The 20,205-nt window shown below is 39.4% G+C and overlaps 1 protein-coding gene across 2 annotated transcripts in view; it reads left to right on the plus strand.

Annotated features, from left to right (window-relative positions):
- MAD1L1 (mitotic arrest deficient 1 like 1) overlaps positions 1–20,205 on the plus strand; it is an 852,423-nt gene that overhangs the window by 372,157 nt on the left and 460,061 nt on the right. For both annotated transcript variants that reach the window (XM_072597719.1, XM_072597720.1), the window contains exon 12: positions 16,609–16,743. In XM_072597719.1, coding sequence (XP_072453820.1) covers positions 16,609–16,743 — 135 coding nt within the window. The remainder of the gene's footprint in view (positions 1–16,608; positions 16,744–20,205) is intronic.

Raw genomic sequence — 20,205 nt, forward strand, 5'->3', positions numbered from 1 at the left:
AATTCTTCCTGTTTAGTAACTCCTTTCCTCTTGGTTGCAGACCTGCATTGTGAAGATCCCTAGTTCTCTGCTACAGTTGTTTTTACAGAGGCATGCAGTCTAGTTTGAAGCATTAGTTTCATTTGTTGGCCCAGCTGATTGGCTGTTATGAATGCTTGTTATCACAAAATGATGTTAAGAGAATCTCCTCTGGGGGAGGGATCTCAGTACAGTCCAACTTAGAACCTCCCTGGATTTATTTATTTTTTTAAAACAACCCAGTGGCATTTGTTATCATTTCCAGTAATGAGATGCAACGTTGTTTTATAATGGAGGACAGTTCTCATTTTCTGCAGTTAGATATGGAAAAAATTATTATTTTTATCATTCAGGGATTCAGCTTTCCAGTCAAATCTGTCTCTAGTTTAGTGTTTTCGCAGTAGGCCTTAGTTTTATATTTGTGTAATGAATACATGGAGAAAACTTGGAGAAGTCATAGACATGGACTGTAGGAGTTGATGTAGGTCCTAATGGGACTCCCCTTTTCAGATTATTTGCTTTTTGCAAAATATCCTTAAAAATAATAGACAGGTGGTGCCATGTCTGTGCAGTTTTCAGTAGCCTTTCCACCATGATTCACACTCTGCTATGTCTAAGGGAGAGGTAATTTTAAGTAGTAGCAGTAGCAGGAGTAAATTAAATCAGCAAACATTTATAAAGTATTTATTGTGTGCCAGACACGGTACTAAGTGCTGGGGTTACAAACGCAAGCAAAATTATATTCCAATGGGGTGAGGGGAGGTGGGCGGGAGGAGAGAGAGAGATACCCCGTAAGTGTTAGATAGGATTTCAAATCAAATCTTCCTAACTCTAGGTTTAGTGTCCTATCCACTGTGCCATGGCAGTGGTTTCTGTTCATTGCATCCGACTCTTTGTGTCTGCTTGGATGATACTGTCCTTAGGGCTTTCTTGGCAAAGATACTAGAGGGGTTTGCCATTTCATTCTCTAGCTTTTTTTTTTTTCTTCCATTCTCCCATTTATTTATTTATTCATTCATTCATTCATTCATTTATTTATTTTTGTTTAGTTTTTGTTTTCCATTCAGGCTTGAGTTAAGTGACTTGTCCAGGGTCACACAGCTAGTAAGGGTCTAAGGTCATATTTGAGCTCTGGTTTTTCTGACTCTAGGTCCTGCTTTCTATCAGCTGCACCACCTAGCTGGCCATGGCATGGGACCTGCATACATTTTTTTTTTGTCATTTTATTAATAGCTCTTGTTTTATATCCTCTACATTTTTCCATTATATTCCTACTGGGGGGCGGATAAGTGGCGCAGTGGATAGAGCACCAGTGCAGGAGTCAGGAGGACCTGAGTTCAAATCTCACCTTAGACACTTGACACTCACTAGCTGTGTGATCTTCGACAAGTCACTTAACCCCAATTGCCTCATCCTGGGTCACCTCCAGTCATTCTGATGAATATCTGGTCACTGGATTCAGATGGTTCTGGAGGAGAAATGAGGCTGCTGACCTGCACAGCCCTCCCTCCCTCAAAACAAAGTCAAGTGCAAGTCATGCCATCATTTCTCTGATGGCATGGTCTTCTTCAGCAAAGAAGGACACACACACACACACGACCCAAACACTTTAAACCATGGTAAACTAAAATAAAAGTTTCAATACCTAAAAGTTACATTCCATTTCTTAGGAAATGTAACACATAGCCACTATCCTATAGAACTCATTTTCTTGTTCTGTATAGTTATTTGGAGGCAACTAGAATATGCAGCAAGGTGGCTCAGTGCAGATAGAGTATTGAGCCTATAGCCAGGAAGACCTGACTTTAAATCCATCCTTAGACACTTTCTAGCTCTGTGATCCTGGGCAAGTCACTTAATTTCTTTTTGCCTTAATTTGCTGGAAAAGGAAATGACAAATCACTCCAGTATGTTTTCCAAGAAAACCTCATGGACAGTGTGCTCCATGGGGCCACAAAGAATGGGACACAGCTGAACACACCCCAGCCAAGGTCTTCTCTACCTAGCAATTTTCTGAGTCGTTTCTGGGCAATTCGGTCTCTGCTTTGAGTCAAGTAGGTGTTTGGTTTGGAGTTTAACATCAGGGACATTGATGTATCAATGTTAGTTTCTCTTTCCACTTCATAACTGGGCAAGATTGGTCCTGTTCTCTGAGGAGGACCATCTCAGTGAGCAGGTCCCTTCATCAGTACACGTAGTTCATAAGATGTTGTTCTGACAGTCAGTGTTCCCTCTGTAGCTGAGGCCTTAGCTGAACTGCTTCTTTATTCATTCCTTCCTTCTGTTCTCAACAAGAATCAATGCTCTAGCACCACCAGGATAGATGAGGAGCCGGGAGGAGGCTGGAGACACAGGCACAAGTCATTTCAAAAGCAATTTAACTTCCTGTGCAGGGATACAGAGCTACCTCATTCATTCATCTGACTCACCACTGCCGTCCTAACTCTTTTTAGAGTCCAAGCATGGTGAAAAAACCTGCCCACCAATCTTGCCAAGCACTCACTCACAGTGATCCCAAAGGCCTTCTTGTACTCCTAAATGGGCTTCCATATGATTGGTCTCTTGGACCTGCCCTGTCAGTTTCTCTAGGGAACACTGAAAATTGTTTAATTATATTAAAATGAAATTGGTTTTGGTTTATCTCTTTTAGCATTTTGAAATGTGGTATACGTGTCATGGGATAGTGGATAGAGGCCTGGACTTGGAGGTAGAAAAGTTCTAAGTTTGAACCCTAACACAAAACACTGCAAGAGCCTGAATTTAAGAATGCATTGAAGGACCAATCTGTATCAGTTGACACAGTGCATTTTTTAAAAAGAAATCTGTAAAGCAAAGAAAATGGAGAAAGTGGGATGAACATTTTTGTTTCAAAGTGAAATAATATAATAATTAAATTGAAACAATTAAACAGTATAATTATAATTATGAAACTTTTGTTACACTTAAATAATGTATAAGATTATTATATTAAAATAAATTATAATAAATAATGTAATATACTTGTAATTATTTCTATTTAAAGCACAGATAAATAGAAGTATTTAGTACTGAATATATTTCTTTGTAATAGCTTATTTAGGAATCACATTTTGAATCCTTTTTGTGCAGTATTTACCACAACAAGTTTTTTTTTTTTTTTTTTGTAAATGCAGCATATTTCTATGGTCTCATTCTGACACTTTGTTCTGTCACAAGTGTAATGAAATGTGACTGGAGGAGAGTCTATGTAACTGTGGTGATTGTAACTTCTGACTTAGACAGTCTCCAGTAAGCTCCTCACTCATTTACTGAGGTTAGCCTAGAACCCTCAGCTCCTTTTTGGGATGACATAAAAGAAGGGTTAGATAATGGTGATGGTAAGGTAAAGGCAAAAGAAGGGAGGAGAAAAGGAAAGAGAAGGGAAAGCAAGATAAGAAGTTAAGGATTTTTGTAAATAAATGTTTGGTGGCTATCACCATTTAGTCCTGTTATTTCTGGGTTCAAATGGATTTTTTTAACCTTCAGTATTAATGTAATTCAGTAGCTTCTTACCATTTAAAAAGAATTAGCTTTGACTATAACAAAGAGACCATAGCCCAGGCTTTCTGTTGTGCAGTCTTTGTGTAATAAAATCCTGAGCCCCATAGTCATGGGGCCTATAAAGTGACTACCACACCAGTCTTGGCCTTTCTGGGGTTTCTGGAATTTGTCTCCCCTTGCCTTAGCAAGAAGATAGGCACAGAGTTGGCCCTGCAAGCTATGAGTTTTTGCTTTTTCCAGTTTTCTCCCAAGTTTTGTTTAATAACCCTATTTTCTTTAACCTTTTGTGTACCTTTGCTGATAAAAAAAAAAATCTCTTTACAAGCATAGTGCAGCATCTCACCTCAGCTATGTGAAAATGATGCTGTCAACCTACCGTCACAAGGGCATGTCATCTGAGTTGTGTTTCTGGTAGTGAGGATGGATTTTCAAGTGGGAGGAAACTTGCCTTGTAAAATGTCTGGCTGGGATGAAATGTCTTCAGTTATGGAACAGAGATAAATGAATTGATTCAGATAGGGTTATAATTCATGACCCCAGTGCTCCAACCAACCAGCCATATATTCATTGTTATGAGTGCCATGGGGTGCCTATCTTATCAATAGACTGAGGAGATCATCATCATTTGTCAGAAGGAAAGTCTTAAAGCAAGTAAGAAATATAATAGTGTCATGAACTTCTACCAGGAAGAGCAGGATGAGAATTTACCTTTTTAAACTTTGTTCTTTATGTTGTATTGTTTCTCCTTACTGATCAGTTCCCTAAAGAGAGATGTGTTAGAAAAGGATTTGTAAATATTTGTGTTCACAAAACTAAACTTCCTTCCTTCCTTCCTTCCTTCCTTCCTTCCTTCCTTCCTTCCTTCCTTCCTTCCTTCCTTCCTTCCTTCCTTCTTTCTTTCCTTCCCATTCTTTTTCTTTGTCATTCTTTCTTCCTGAAGGTTAAAAAGTGAATATAAAGTTATGGATGGAGTAAGAAGTGTAAGGGGACCCAGACTTGTTGAGATTGATTGTGAGGGAGAAGTGTAATGGTTAGGTTAGAAAGGGTTTATGAGAGAGAGAGAGAGAGAGAGAGAGAGAGAGAGAGAACTGAAGGCAAGGCTCATGTCAAGCTAAGCCACCACCTGTAGAGTGAGACAAATTGTGACTCCCTTTTGAAAAGGCATTTGGTTTGAGTGGGCGTAAAGGAGAGAATGAATCAGATATCTCAGCTCAAATGAAGTGATGAAGCGAGGTGGGAGTTTATTAGAATGAAAACAAATTAGAGTTTAGTCAAATTTTCATTGTGGAACAGAGGAAATGCTGATCTACTCTTAGTCTTTGCAGCTCCTTTTGGAGCTTAATGGAGGTAGAGGGCCTCAGCAGTGACATTTACGATTGATTGAGTGCTAGCAGTTCTATTAGAAACCAGGTATACTTGCTGGGATGGCTCCTTCTGAACATCCTAACTAGGCTTGTTTTTTAATAGTCATGCCTTCCCCTTCTTTACCCACAGTGTTCACTGAATCTGTAGGAACTTCAAACATGATGGAATTGTTTCTTCATTCTTTTCTCTTATTCTTCTCTTTCTATTCAGGAGCTACATATCAGTCAGTCAGTGAGTCAACAAGCATATGTCAAGCACCTGAAATATGCCCAATAGCTCTCGAAGTGCTTACATTTTGATTGGGGGTTATAATGTATACATGGTGGCCAAGGAAGTCTCGGTGGTCACAGGGATTGTTAGTGGATCCATATTTTGTCATACCTTTTCCAGCTGCAGTAGAGATATTAATTTGATGATTTTTCCCAGAGCAAGATCAGAAAGTGGGCCCTGCCAATAGAGTAGACTGAAAGGGGCCCATTCTGGGTAAGACTTCAGTGTCTTGGTGTGTGACTGGATAGGATGTAAAGAACAAGCTCGATTAGCAAGAAAGCTTAGCTCCAATTTATACATTTCCCTGTTACTCGTGTGAAAAGCTTAAGGCTTTGATGAAACCACAGAACTGCTTGTGTGGTATTCCTACTAGTATGGCCATGAGCAAATCTTTTTTTTTTTTAAATTTAAATTTTTATTTCCAAATTCTCTCCTTTCCTCCACCCTTCTCCTACCCATTGAAAAGGCAAGAAATACAGTACTTATATAATATGAAGTCATACAAAACATTTTCATGTTAGCCATGTTAGGGGAAGGGGCAAGGCTAGAAAAATAAAGAAAGTGGTAGAAAAATACTTCAGCTTCTACTCATCTCTCTCTGGAGGTGGACAACACATTTCATCTTGAGTTCTTTGGGATTTTCATGGCTCATTTTATTGATCTGTGAGTAGCTAAATCTTTCACAGTTCATCATTGCTGTAGTGTTGCGGTTACCATATACAGTGTTCTGGTTCCAATTCACTTTGCTTCACTTCAGTTCACAGAAGTCTTCCCAGGTTTTTCTGAAACCATCCCCTTCATCCTTTCTTACCAGCACAATAGTATTCCATCATAATCATATACCACAACTTCTTTAGCCGTTCCTTAATTGATAAACATCCCCTCAGTTTCCAGTTCTTTGCATGGGTGAGTCTTTTACATTTTAAGGCCTTAATTTCCTCATCAATAAAATGAGATTAGACCAGATGTTTTCTGAGGTCTCTTCCAGCATTCAGTCTGTGATCCTATTCTTATCCTTTGAAGTTAAAAAATTTTATGACATATACCTCTATCTATCATGTTCTAAATTTATAAATTTGCTTAATCCTCCCCCACGCCCCTTTGGATAGCTTTTGTTCTCTCACTACTGTTCATCATTTTTTCCCCTAACCTTCCTAAATTAATCACTTCTTTTACAGAGGTTTGAAACTCTTTAGCCCTCTATGATATCCATCATTTAACACAGTGCAGGGCACCATTAGGTACTTAATAAATACTTATTGATGAATTGAAGCCATAATATGGTTTTTTAAAATTTTTGATAGCTCCATCCAATATGTTATTGATGTAATATTAGTCAAGCTCATTATTATCATCTAGTGAGGGAAAAAATATTTATATAGAACAGGTTTTGAGAAATACTGCCCCCTGGATTGATATTACTGCAGCATGATTACCTGTTTCCTTAGACTGTATAATGTTTGCACACATATAAGCAGAACTACCCTCTGTTTCCTGGGTAACTAACCCTGCATCCATCTTTCTCCATATATATTCCTCTGCTTTCTGGTGCATACCCTAAGTTATTCTTGCTGGCTCACATTTTTTTCCTTCTCTTGTTGCCATCTCTCTTCTCTCTTTGTCTTTCTCTGCACCTTTCCCCTTCTTTCTCTTTCTTTTCTTACACATATCTTTGTATATTTGTGTGTGTGTGTGTGTGTGTCTGTGCCTGTGCATTGGTACCTTCTTGTATTTATACTTAAAAATGCAGTGCAAGTTATTTTCACATCAAGACTGAATGATGAGAAGGAGGAAGATGCTGATGCTGATGGTCGTGGGTGGTGGTGATGGTCATCCTTTTTATTACTGTTATCCAGGCAGTTTTTTCCAATTATAGCTCCCAACATTTAGCCGGGTTAATATGTACACAATGCTCATGCTATTTAAAGTCTAGTGGCTCGTCATGACTGATTCACAGATAGCATTCATCTGAGCGAGGCGTTTGTAGCATGGTTATATTTGATATTGGGGATATGCCTCACTGTTAGTTTGGGCTTGTCATGATATCAATACGTTGTGTGCAGTACGCATTAAGTAGTAATTACCCCTCTGCTCCCTGTATGCCACCTTTTAGTGTACAGGAATATTTATTGCCATGTTTCATGTAGATTTATGGTGCTATATAAATATTGATTTCTCAGACAAACACTTGGATGAGAAGCCTCCACTAGTACATATAACCTTCTCTTCCCTCTTTCCTCTCTGACTCAGACCTGTCACTCGTCTGGGGACTTGTCATCCTCCTCGCTCCAGAACATTTTTCCTCCCTTTCTGTAAGTTTGCTTATTAACACAGAATCACAGAATCCTGGAACTGGAAAGGCCCTCTAGAGACTAGTCCGGCCCTTCCTTCATCCCCCATTCAAAACTATACTAAGCTAAGCCATCCTGATTAGAGGGTGCCAGGCTTTAGAAGTCTCTTATTGTTCAGACTCTCCCTTCCCCCCTTTTTATTTGAATCCCTGTTCCTAAATTAATTTCAGAGATACTCCTTTGCATTCCCAAATCCCTAGACTAAGTCTTCCTCTATTCTTTCTTTCCCCAGTTTACATTATATTTGCACTAAACCTCTTCAAAAAATGATTCAGTAGGATTTTGTATCCCAGAATGTTAGAATTGGAAGAAACTTTAGACATTGTTCAGTCCTAGTATCTCATTTTACAGAGGAAAAATTGACAACAGAGAGGGGAGGTGACATCTGACATCTTATAATTTATACCAGGCTCCTTACTCAGTCCTTTTCATGCTGTGGGATTGGCTCTCGAAACTTAAGATCCATAATAGTCATAGCTCACAGTTGTACAATGTGTTGTAGTTTGCAAAACATTCTCCTCACAGCTGTGATACTGATGTATAAGTAGTGCAGGTATTAACGTTCTCATTTAACAGAGGAGGACACTGAGGCTCTGAGAGCACACATGCCACATGAACCCTCAGGGGTGGAATTAGGACTAGCATGGCAGTCTCATGACTTCCAGGCTGTCTTTCTCCTCCCTGCATCATGTGCATTCATGTGCAAAACCTATCTTTGGTTTCTGGCACCTTCAAGCACCTGCTGGCATCTTGACTGTACCTTGTGCACAACAGGTTCTGAATTTATGCTGATGAAGATGAGAACTTGCTAAATAGCAAGTTATATAGTCAGTTCTTGTTTCAAGGATGGATTATTCGGGCACCTTCTTTGGTATCCGTCTTTAGCTACTTTATGACTCATTGGCACTTTCAGGTAGGGATGGGAGGGAAATTGGAAAGCAAGGCGAGGTAGAAGAAATGATGCTTAAATATATTGATTTCATGCATGATGTAGTGGAAAGACAGTGGACTGGGCACATTTGAAGACCTGCTGTGTGACCTTGGGCAAATCCCTTCCCCTCTCTGGGCCTTAGTTTCTTCATTTTGGATATGGAGGATTGGGTTGAATGATCTGAGATGTTTTTTTCTAATGCTCATAGTGAATATTTGTATTCTGTATCTCGTATCATGTGACCTTTGTTTCCAGAAAATAAAAATGGATTCTTCATTGTAAAAATCAGAGCAGTTGAACACCGTCAGAGCAGTATAACAATGTACAGAGCATTTTCTAGATTTAAAAAAACCCCAGTCTTTTCTGACTACTAGGATATTATTGTGAGGCCTTGGATATCTTAGAGACTACATTGCAGTTTATGAAGAAGAAATGAAATTCTGAGAAAAGGTTGTTTTCTGTTTTTTAAATTTGTATTTATTTGTTTATGTTTACATTTTTATTACAGAACCGGAGAGCAAGTTTTTGATTCAAGTTTGTAGTCAGTGTGTGTGTGCGTGTGTGTGTGTGTGCATGTGTGTGTGTGTGTGTGTGTGTAACCACACATGCATTACATTTTCATAGAGTTATTTTGTAAGACATTTTAAAATTGAAGTCATTGTAGAAGTGCTTTAGGGAGACCACCAGTGCCTGAGCGAGGACTCTTGGAAAGTTAGGAATGAAATATATGTACTGTGGAGACATGGGGAGAAAAAAGGGAAAGTGGGATCAGGAAGGTCAGGTTTTCATAGTGAGAAGAGGTCTATTCCAGGCAGATTTTCTCTGTGTGAGGCAGCGTACAGTGGTACATGAATGTAGGACGTGAGGCTAAGGAGATGAGTTTGAATCAGGCTGTAGACACATTTACTGATCGTTTGACTGTGCAAGTGCTTCCTCATCTGTGAAATGGAGTTGCACCTGGCTTCAGAGTCCCTTCCAGTTAGAAATCCTTAATCCTATTTACTCTTGAGTGGAAGGTGTGCCTGCATGCAGTCTAAAAGAATAGGTGGGAAAAATGGGACTTGTGATTATTTTACCTGATAATTGTCTATGGGCCTACTCCCTGAGCCTGTCCCCAACCTAACACAGGGACCCTTCCAGAGGCAGTGGCTCGGCTGTCTTTTATAGGGGTCTGCCCCAGACTGAAATGGCACCATCTGATAGCCTAAGCCTGTTATTCAACATAGCCTTCCTATAGATTTTTCTGCTTCCACTTTAATTTTTCTGTTCTCAATCATTGGACTAGTTTAATTCTGATGCATCCCCTTACACAATCCTACAGCTGATTTCCTCATAACTAACACAATCTATTAATATTCTCTCTTTCAGTTACTGCTCATTAAGCAAAAGGCAAGTCTTACCTCCAGGAGTAGGGTTGCTTCTATGGAATGGAAAATATTATTATGATTTGTACTTCCCCAAGCAAATCTTAGATTCTGCGCTGCGCAGGAGCAAAGAAAATGAAAGCAAGGCCTTGCGTGTTTGTTTTTAGATTAAGAGTAGAAGTTTGCTCATGTGGAAATAGAAGGGATTTCACCATGACAAGAATCTGTCATTAAAAAGCCATTATCAAATCATCTTGCAGACTTCTTGGTTTTTTATTGTTAATGACAAAACAATCTCTTAAAAAGAAAAAAAGAGAAGGAAAATTTTATTTTTATTTCTGTTTAATATTTTTCTACTTTGAAAGCCATGTAGTGTTGAAGACTTAACAGAATAGAACTTTAGTGAAGTGAGGCAGTTTAGAGATTTATTGATCAATAAAAGAGACAATTACAGCTTGTTTATGAAAGGAAAAACCCCTTTGGCCCTTTGAGCAACATCGAGGCTCTAATAATGATAACTCTGGTGACCAGCTTGAAGCTATAAAAGTCAATAGGAAGATATAGGAATTCAATAAAATTGTGACACTAGATAAACCTTACTCCAGGAACAAATTTTCCACAGAAGGTGACTTGTTTCAGTTAGATTTGTAACTTTAATTTCTCACTTATTGGATTGTTTTGTCATCAACTAATTATAAAGTTTATGGTATGGTGACAATTCCATGTCTGCTGACATGAGAGCAAGCCCCATGAATCAGTAGGCCTCAACTTGGAAAGCAGCTTTCCCCAAATGTGGATTTGTGATATTTCAGGGTCTTCCTGGTTTCTCAGGATAATTCCATGAATTCTGCCAACCAGAAGGATTTGCTTCACTTACATGTAAGAAATAGGTGCCCTTGGCTTTTCTTTTTTTTTTTTAGGAAAGGTATAGGCATAAAAGTTCTAATCACAAAAATAATGATAGAATGTCCCCAAACTTCCCAAAGCTTGGACCTCATTATTCTAAGAGGCTGAAGAGTCGAACAGTTTTTCTAACTCTTTAAGGGTGGTGACTGCGTTCTGCTCTTTTCTTACAATGAAAGTTTTAGAGGCGGAAGAGTCTTTAGAGACTCCTTAGAGACTGTTTGTTCATTTTACAGAGATGTGAAAGGAATTATCCTACTTAGTTTATAGCCGAACTAGATCAGCTTTTTCTTATCTTTTTTTCCAGAAAACTTTTTGAGGGTCGGAGCTGTTTGCTCATTAAATAGAAATGGAATATAGATTCTATCATCATTACCTCGTCACCACAGCCTCTTCTTCCCACACTTTCTTTGCTAATATTCTAGCATTGTGGTAGTTGTGAAAATAAAGTTCATGACTCTGGCTCTATGTTTGCTTCTCTTTTTTCTCAGAGGGATAGCTTCAAGGTAAGGATTGAGTTTTCAGTACTTGCTGTATTAAAGTTCAGCATTTTGTGGGTAGTAGATTTAATAAGTTGGTGATGGAGACAGCTAGCCATTTGGATTGGCCCTTAAGTTTATTTGTTAACCTGAAATCTAATATGTTATAAGCACGGTTTTTCTGGAACCAGAGTTCATGGTTGCTTTGAAAATGCGATTTTCTAAGCCAATTGGAAACCATTTCCCTTGCAGATGTTGCCCTGATAGGAAGTTAGAGAAGGTGTAGAAAAATGAGCAAAAAAGCCATGGCCTTAGATTGAGAAATGTGCAGTTATTCTTTGGGCCCCATTGAAAGCAGGTGAGCTCCACATGGTATTCATGAAGACATGAATTTGTATTATAGCTTAATACTGTTTCCCCACCAACCCTTAAAGCAGATTCGATTCATATGACCTTGGCTAAGAAGCCTAGAAACACTGATGTTAATCAAGAAACATATTAAGCAACTGCTATGTATCAGGCATAGTCCTAGTTTCATGGAATATAAAGACAAAGGATAAATTCCTATTCTCACCAAGCAAATACACATGTAATAAATACAGAATAAATAAAAGGAGATACAGGCTACAGGGCACTTTGAGAAGGAGATTGTTGTTGTGTTCGTCCCTCGTTGCTGAAGAAGACCGTGCCATCAGAGAAATCATGACGTGACTTGCACTTGACTTTGTTTTGAGTGAGGGAGGCATTACCCACCCAAAGTTAGTACCTGCATGGACCTTGGCCTAAAGGGGCCAAGGTTTCCCAGTGCATCCTGGGTCATCTCTAGTTATCCTGAGGAATATCTATCTGGTCACTGGATTCAGATGGCTCTGGAGGACAAGTGAGGCTGGTGACCTTGCACAGCCCTCCCTCACTCAAAACAAAGTGCAGTGCAAGTCATGTCATCATTTCTCTGATGGCATGGTCTTCTTCTGCAATGAAGGATGAACAGAAGTTATGAATAGACCCAGCTCCACCTCTCCTGTCTGTCTCCCCCTCCCCTTCCTTCTCCTCTCCAATTTGGATGGCCAAAAGATGCCCAGTTGACTTGGGTTTTACTGGCTAGTTTTCTTCCCCTCACTTCCCCTTCCCTCCCCTCCCTTCTCTTCCTTTCCCTTTCCCTTCCCCTTCCATTAAACCTACTGTACTCTGAAGCTCAGACACCATAAGCCCCCTGCCCCCTGCCTAAAGGCTCTCTTCTGGACCCTCCTAGCTTCAGAGTGATTATCAATAGTAACTATTAATAGTAATAGTATAAATAGCTGCTGTTTCTCTCCCAGCCTGAGGTCTTTCTTTTCTTTGCCTTATTAAAGGGGCCATGCCCTGATTACTTCTTTTAAACAGGCCTGTTCAGTGAATGAGTGTTACCTCACCCTAAGTGAGTACCTGCAAAGACCTTGCCCTAAAGGGCTCACGGTCTCCCCATGCATCCTGGGTCATCTCCAGTCATCCTGAGGAATATCAGGTCACTGGATTCAGATGGCTCTGGAGGAGAAGTGTGGCTGGTGACCTTGCACAGCCCTCTGTCATTCAAAACAAAGTTAAGAAGGAGATTACTAACAGTTGGCAGGATCAGGAAAGAGTTAATGTAGAAGGTCCTGTGTGAATTGAGTCTTGAAGGAAAAGATAATTTCCCAAGGAGGGATAGAGAGGATTGCATTCCAAGGTGAGGAAGCAGGGGGAGAATGGCATGTTATGTGTAAGGAATGGACAGAAGGTCACTTTGACTGGATTACTGATTGCAGAATTTCACTGGGCCTGTAATGTCAGTGGGGCTGTAAAGATAGGCTAGAGTCAGATGGTAAGGTCTTTAAAAACCAAAAAAAAAATTAAGATTTCATTCTAGAGGCAATAGGAGAAACCTCTGGAGATTATTAAGTAATTATTATTAAGTAGCTGATATGATCAGCTCTTATGTCAAGAAAAAATTAAAAGTGTTGATTTGGCAAGACTTTATAACATGAGTTAGAGTGGGGAGAGACATGAGGCAGGGCTATCAATTAAGAGAACATCGCAGTAATTTAGACAAGAGATGATGAGGGTCTGGGCTACCATAGTGTCTGTGTGAGTAGAGAGAAATAGGATACAGATTGTGATCTTTGGAGACTGGAGGAATGATGGTGCCTTCAGCAGAATTCACGAGGTTTGAAATAGGAGAGGGTTTTAGCAGAAAGGTTGAGTTTGAGATATTGCCAGGACATCCAGCTTGAAATATCCAATAGACATTTGGTGGTACAGCACCAAAGCTCTGGGGAGTGTCTGTTGTTCATTTGTTTTTCGGTTGTGTCTGACTTTTCATGACCCTATTTGAGATTTTCTTGGCAAAGATACTGGAGTAGTTTGCCATTTCCTTCCGCTCATTTTACAGTTGAGGAACTGAGACAAAATGGATTAAGTGACTTGCCCAGGGTCACACAGCTAGTAAGTGTCTGAGGCCAAATTTTAACCCAAGAAGATGAGTCTTCCTGACCCCAGACCTAGTGCATTATCCACTGTACCTCCTAGTTGCCCCAGGAGAGTCTAGGGCTGAATTTATAGATCTGGGAGTCATCTATATAGAGATTATAATTAAACCTATGGGAGTTTGTATGATTATCAAGAAAGATGGAATGGAAAGAAGAGTGCCCAGGATAGTGCCATGGGAACACATTTAATTAGGGGTTGGATATGAATTGAAAGAGATGGATGATGGAGGCTGCAGTCCATTAGAAACATCTGAGGGGTTGCCATCAACAGCACATATAGAGAAGTCCTTAGCCGAGTAAAGGATCATTTCAGTAGAGATTAACTAAGAGAGAAGGATTTTGAGGAGAAAGGGACGGGGAAGAGAGAGAGAACTGAAGGTGAATGGCCTCCATTTTCTTTATTTTTCTGTTTTTTTTTAATGTTCCCTCCCCAAATTTATTAACTTATTTGTTTTCAGTTTTCAACAATCACTTCCATAAGTTCCAAATTTTCTGCCTCTCCCTCCCCACGACAGGGAAATTACCTGGAATTTGAACAGGAGTTGAGGAGGAGAGAAAACTGGTGAGCTAGGTGCTGAAGTCTTTGAGCATGAATGGAGGATGACCCAAGAGTGTTGTGTATAGCCCTTGTCATCATCTGAATAAAGTAGAAAATTTTAATTGAGTGCATTTCAAAAGAAGGTCACTGAAGGATCATGGTAAAGGAAAGGTGGCAGTGGAGAAGAAGGACCAATGGGTTTGTGTTGGGTGGGTGAAAAGTTAGGATGAGTTGCCTTGCTCTTCTCAGATGTGTCTGGTGGAGGAGGCTATTACGAAGTGCTGAGGCGAGATATCCAGTTGGCAGAGGAACCATTGTACCAGACTTTGGTCTGATCTGCTCTGGCCTGTTCTGTCTCCGATAGGGTTTGGAACTTGGATCCTGTAGGTAGTCCTCTAAGTATTTTACACTGTAATGAACTGCAAACCTAATGGTGAGCTTTATCTTCCATCATAAGGGGAAATGGTGCTTGATTTGGACTGCTGTCCATTAGCTTCAAAAGCCTCAAGCCTCTTCAGTGACTCAAGGGTACAACTCAGATAGTAGGAAAGATAACTTTTTGATTCCAACTTATAAACTCAATTGGAAGAATGAGTCAGCAAGGCCTATTGAACAGGGCTGGTAGTAGAGTGATGACTTTGTCATACTTTCATGCTTTTTTCCATACTTTTGTCATACCTTCCTGCATTGAGCTTTTGTCATGTATAAGAAGGAACTTTTACCTTGAGGGAGAGATTGCTTATGGATTAATATGTTTTCTGTTTGTAAAGGTTTGATAAAAACATTGCTATTCTTAGGATAGCCTGCTCCACAATGAAGGATCCAGGTAAACCAGAGGACCCTTTTAATTTTTTAATGTGCAATTTCCTTTTGGTTGTGAATTTGAAAACCTTTCATGACACTGGTTCATGACACTCCATGTCATTTCTCATGTGGCAACCTGTCTCCATGCATTTTTTTCATGCAGCGGGATGATATTTAAGTTTCTTATATGTTCTCTCTTCTTTATTGCAGTTCTTCCTTTTTTAAAATTATAACTGTCTCTTATTTAAAAATGGTGCATCATTTTGATATCTTCATTTTCTCTTTCAGCTCCAGATTATGCTAATAATTTGTTAATTTAGTCTCATTTCATATGAATGAAGGGTTTAAGTGCTTACTGTGCTAAGCATGGAGTTCAGAAATACAAAAGTTAGACAGTCCCTGTCCTTCAGGAATTTAAATTCCCAAAAGGGGGGAGAGACCACAAATATAGAGGAGAGTGCTGTCCATGGAAAAGAGTTTTATCTACCTGAGTGTGATAATGTAGCTGTGCTTTGGCACATCATTTTTCAAAGGCAATAATAATGTTAACTTTATTATATTTCTCAGAATAAGAAGTGAAGGGGGAGGGATTTAGCTTGGTAATTCACAGGCAGGATATAAAACACCCAGGGTAAATATGAGGATACCTGGTCTCAGGGAGTGCAGAACTGACTAGCTTAGCTCCTTCTGGTCTTGGTCACTGGTGGTGTTGGTTATAGCAATAGTAGTAAAAGAATAGAAAATGGAAAATGGTCGGAATGAAGGTGTGGGTACAGGGTTCCAGGAAGTACATTGAATATCATCTGTAGAAATTATTCTTTTACTCCCAAGGGCTTTTAGACACAATTCTGAACTTATATTTGAAGGGCTTTGGTTCCCCCTCTATCTTGACTGTTGATATCCCAAATAATTTTGGGATAATGGTTATCCTCTTTTGCAGTTATTATTTTGGCTCTTCATTGATGTTGATTGTAGCTCTTAGAAACTGCAAGCGAAAGAATGAAATGTTCCAAATGACTTTAGGAAATCAAAGGATATTTGACATGGACCATAATTTTTTCACATATCACTGCTTTAAATTGGTGGGATATATCATTCCATAAAACAAAGGGCTGGTGGGGTTTGAAAGGATTCCTCCATCCTTTTTTTGAAAGATAAGTACTGAATAAAGTCTACCTTCTTATTGTCAATCCTATTCATACAGTTCACTATTTTCTCCTCTTGTTAGACATTTGGTTTATTTACTTCCAAGTCCCCTTCCCTTGCGATCATTTCATCCCATTTTTGCCCAAAGCTTCTTCCTAGGACTTTACCATCTTGTCATTTCCATCTTTTCCTTTAGGGTCTTTTCCAATTGTTTTGCTTCTTTTACATTCCATTTCTTCAGAGGGTTACCTGAGGTTCAGATAAGTCAAACAACATGCCCCTTGTTGTATAACTGTTAAATTCAAGTCATCTTGATTCCGTATCTACCATACCAGTTTATCTCCTGTAGTTCCACAATAGCCTTTTAATAATGACAGTGGTAGAGTTCCAATCCACTTGTTTTTCTCTGCCTACAGGAGCGAGACGTAATGAGATCTATCTTGGATTCCTTTCAAAATGATATGTCAACATTAGAGCATTCTCCCCAGTTGGCCCTCCAAGTCCATGAGGACATGGTGCAGAGTTTGCATGCTAATTGTGCTGAAATGGAGGTAAGTGAACCTTAGAATTAGCCTACTCTATAAAGGGACTTTTTGGATGAATAAGGATGACTGTCCCCATTTACTCTGGTTCTTGGCATGAGTAAGTACACTTACTACCACTGAAAAGCACTCTGTATTTTGTATCTTGGTCTTGTATTCTAAAAGACACCCAATTTTTTTTTTCAGTATGACCTGAGAAGATAATAAAGTGAGTGAATCCTGCATCAAGTCCAGTTTAGAACACTAGGCATTTCTCTGTGGTGTCTAGGTTTTGAAAGAAAATAAATTGAGCATGAGAGCTTAGGGAGTCATTCCATTGCAAAAGCATTTGATACTGTTTTGGAACAATCCCCTTATCAGTGTATGTGGGAAATGTCCTTTAGTACCCCTCTTTACTGCAAGGGTCTGATTTGCCATCTTAAAAAAAAGTCTTTACTCTTTTTTTCCCTTAGATTTTGATAAACACTGAAGAAGCTAGAGCTCTTAAACTTTGTCTTGGGAAAAACTGAAGTGATTTGTTGTAGAAACTCTTACTGCTTTCAGTACACAATTCAGTATTAATAACAATAATGCACAGTTTCAACACAGTTGATTGATTATTTTGTATACAGGTTTTCATTTTGAAAAACAAGCACTGCAATTAAAAGTATTAGAATAAAATCTATTAATTTATTAAAATTAAATTAAAATATTAAAATTAAAGCTCTTAGAATGAAAAACATGACTTCATCAAGATGATTTTTAATTCATAAATTTATATCTCTTTGTCATACAATGTTTCTTACTTCTTATCAAAACTTCAAATGCTTCCTATGCTATCTCTTCTTCCAGTATTCATGGAGCTTCTGGGCGAGGTATTGATTGATAAAAGTGAAATAGTAGAGAAAATAGAAAAACAGGGAGTCTGGCTTCTCTGTATCTTTGGTGAGACTCTGGAGCCCAATTGTCAAGGGTGTCCTATATAGCACTGACAGCCCTTCATAGAGCAAAGTGTCGATGCAGTGCTGGAGAGAAGGACCATACTTCTAAATGCATGAATTGCAGTCAGGATAAGGGACAGTTTCATATTAGTTCAGTGAAATTAAGCATTTATTTACCTACTGTGTGCATGGTACATGAATAAGTTTGTGAGCTACTGGTAACACAAGGATATAGAAAGACAAGGTTTTCATCCTCAAGCTGGAGTAATAAGATGTGTACATACGTAACTATAACATAACATACGATAAATGCAAAGGAGAGAGTCTGTGAAAGTACTTTCCAAGGACTGAGGAAGGACAAATCCTTTCTGAGTGACGGGATCAGATAAGTCATTGCTGATAACATGAATTGGATCTTGAAGGTGGGGTAGTATTTCAGTAGGCAGAAATGGGAATAGGAGAGTGGGTAGCAGAGTCCATCCTTGATATGCACAGTAGAGGAGCAAAAGTACAGAGATGGGAGAGACCATCATGAAAATAGGAGATGGGGAATAAGGCAGTTAGCATGAATATGGAGCATGGGAAAGAGTAATGTGGGATCAGTCATAGTAGGTTGGAACAGTGCTATGAAGAAGGAAATGTTTAACGCAGTGATAACAAGTTTCTACTTTTCAGCAAGGAGGTGATGTTTTTAGAACAGCCAGTAAGCAAAATGATGCTGGACAAATGTGAAAAGCAGACTGGAATGTAGACCAGGCAGGGGCAGAAGCCTGTAGCAAAAGCAGTTGGAAGGATGAGAGCAGTAGTGAGAACTTGAATGGGAATGGTTGGAGTGCAAAGGAGGGGACATCTTTAACAAAGAACGGTACAGTCAGTGGGACTTGGCAAGAGACTGAATGTGGGAAATGAGAGCCAGAAACCTCCCTCATAGATGACCTGGACATTGGGAGCCTTGGGAACTGAAAAATGATAGTATGTTCAGCAGAAATGGGAAAATAGGGAGGAAGGCAGGAGTGACTGGGGAGGGGAAGCGAAAGGGAAGATGCGTTCAGTTTTGGACATGTTAATGAGGTCTATGAGGTCAGCGTTATCTTGAATTTAAAATCTTATTGGAATATCCAGGTGAAAATATTTAGTAGACATTTAGAAATGGGGATCTAGAACTGGAGGATGTATCAGGTTTGGAGATATAAATTTGACCTACTGTCAATAGCAATTAGTTATTGAAAGATGGAAGAGGATGAGATTGCAAAAGAAGAGGGTATAGGAAGAGCACAGAAGGTCAAGGGACATGGCCTTTTGGTACATTCAGTATATAGTGGGGAGGGAGGGAGGGGAAGAAGGAGAACCAACAGTGAGTGGGGAGAGAAGATACTAGGAGAAGTATGGGTTCAGTGTCTCAGAAGTCAAGGGAGAATACAGTATGAAGAAGGAAGGAGTGGTCCATACTGTGCAATACTTCAGCAAAGTCAAGGATAATAGGGATTGAAAAAGGTCTTTGGAGAATAGTAAAGACCTTGAGGAAAGCAATCTCAGTAGAGTGGTTAGCTTAAGAACGCCCTTTGCAATGGGCTGAGGACTTCATGGAAGTGAAGAGGGTGATTATTCTGTCCAGATGTTTGAAGAAGGGAAGAAGGATCAGTGAAAGATGTTTTAGGGTATTTTTAAGTGTGAGAGAAACCTGAGTGGGTTTTCAGCATAAAGTGAGAAAGCCAATAGAGGATGTCTGTTTAGGCAAATGAGGAAAAGGATGGGTAGGAAGTGCCCAGTTGTTCTGGACTGACCAGATCATGGTTCAGCTCAGGCTTTTGATCTTTCCTATTCCTTCCTCTGCCCTTCTTTTAGCTACAGAGTCTAAAAGTGATGATTCTGTTGGTTATTTAGGATATTGTATAGATTTAGTTTTTCTGTGTTGTTCTCCTGCAAGAATGAGCTCCACTCTTCTCCAGGAGCATAGTTTTAGATCATGACATAGAGAATGTCTGATGATGGAGAGAAGGCTGATTCCAGTGTTTCAGGGGCCCAAGAGAAGAGTGCTCTTCCCACTGCATCTTGCAGCCTCTGTTTTGATGGCACAGTTCTCAAAGGCTGCAGAAGATGCCTGTGATTTTGAGAGATGTGTTTTTGTCTGCTACGAAAGTGATGTTAAATCATCCAGCCTTATCTTAAAGTAGAGCAGAAGGAATCATGGACAGTTTTCTGCACATAATAGGTATTTAATAAATGTTGAATTTTTTGAAATGCCTCATTTTGCAACTAAAAGGGAAATTGGGGCCTGGTTGAAGGTTGATAACAAAGACAGCAGTCTTGGGCTGATGCACTGAATTACTGGGCTTGTTAATATTCGATCAGAGGTGTTTGTTCTTCATACTTTATAGCTTTATGTGCATTTGTTATTGGTTAATTCTGCAGAAGGATGAGACAGCAATCAGTCCTCAATTCTTTCCCCCCTGTCTTCATCCTTCACTTCTCCTTCTATTTTACCTACTCTTTTTTTGCTTCTGCTTTTTGCCATTTGTTATAAATGTTGGATTACAAGCATGTTGATATA

This window comes from Notamacropus eugenii, chromosome 3 (assembly GCF_028372415.1).
Source record: "Notamacropus eugenii isolate mMacEug1 chromosome 3, mMacEug1.pri_v2, whole genome shotgun sequence".
Classification (NCBI taxonomy): Eukaryota; Metazoa; Chordata; class Mammalia; order Diprotodontia; family Macropodidae; genus Notamacropus; species Notamacropus eugenii.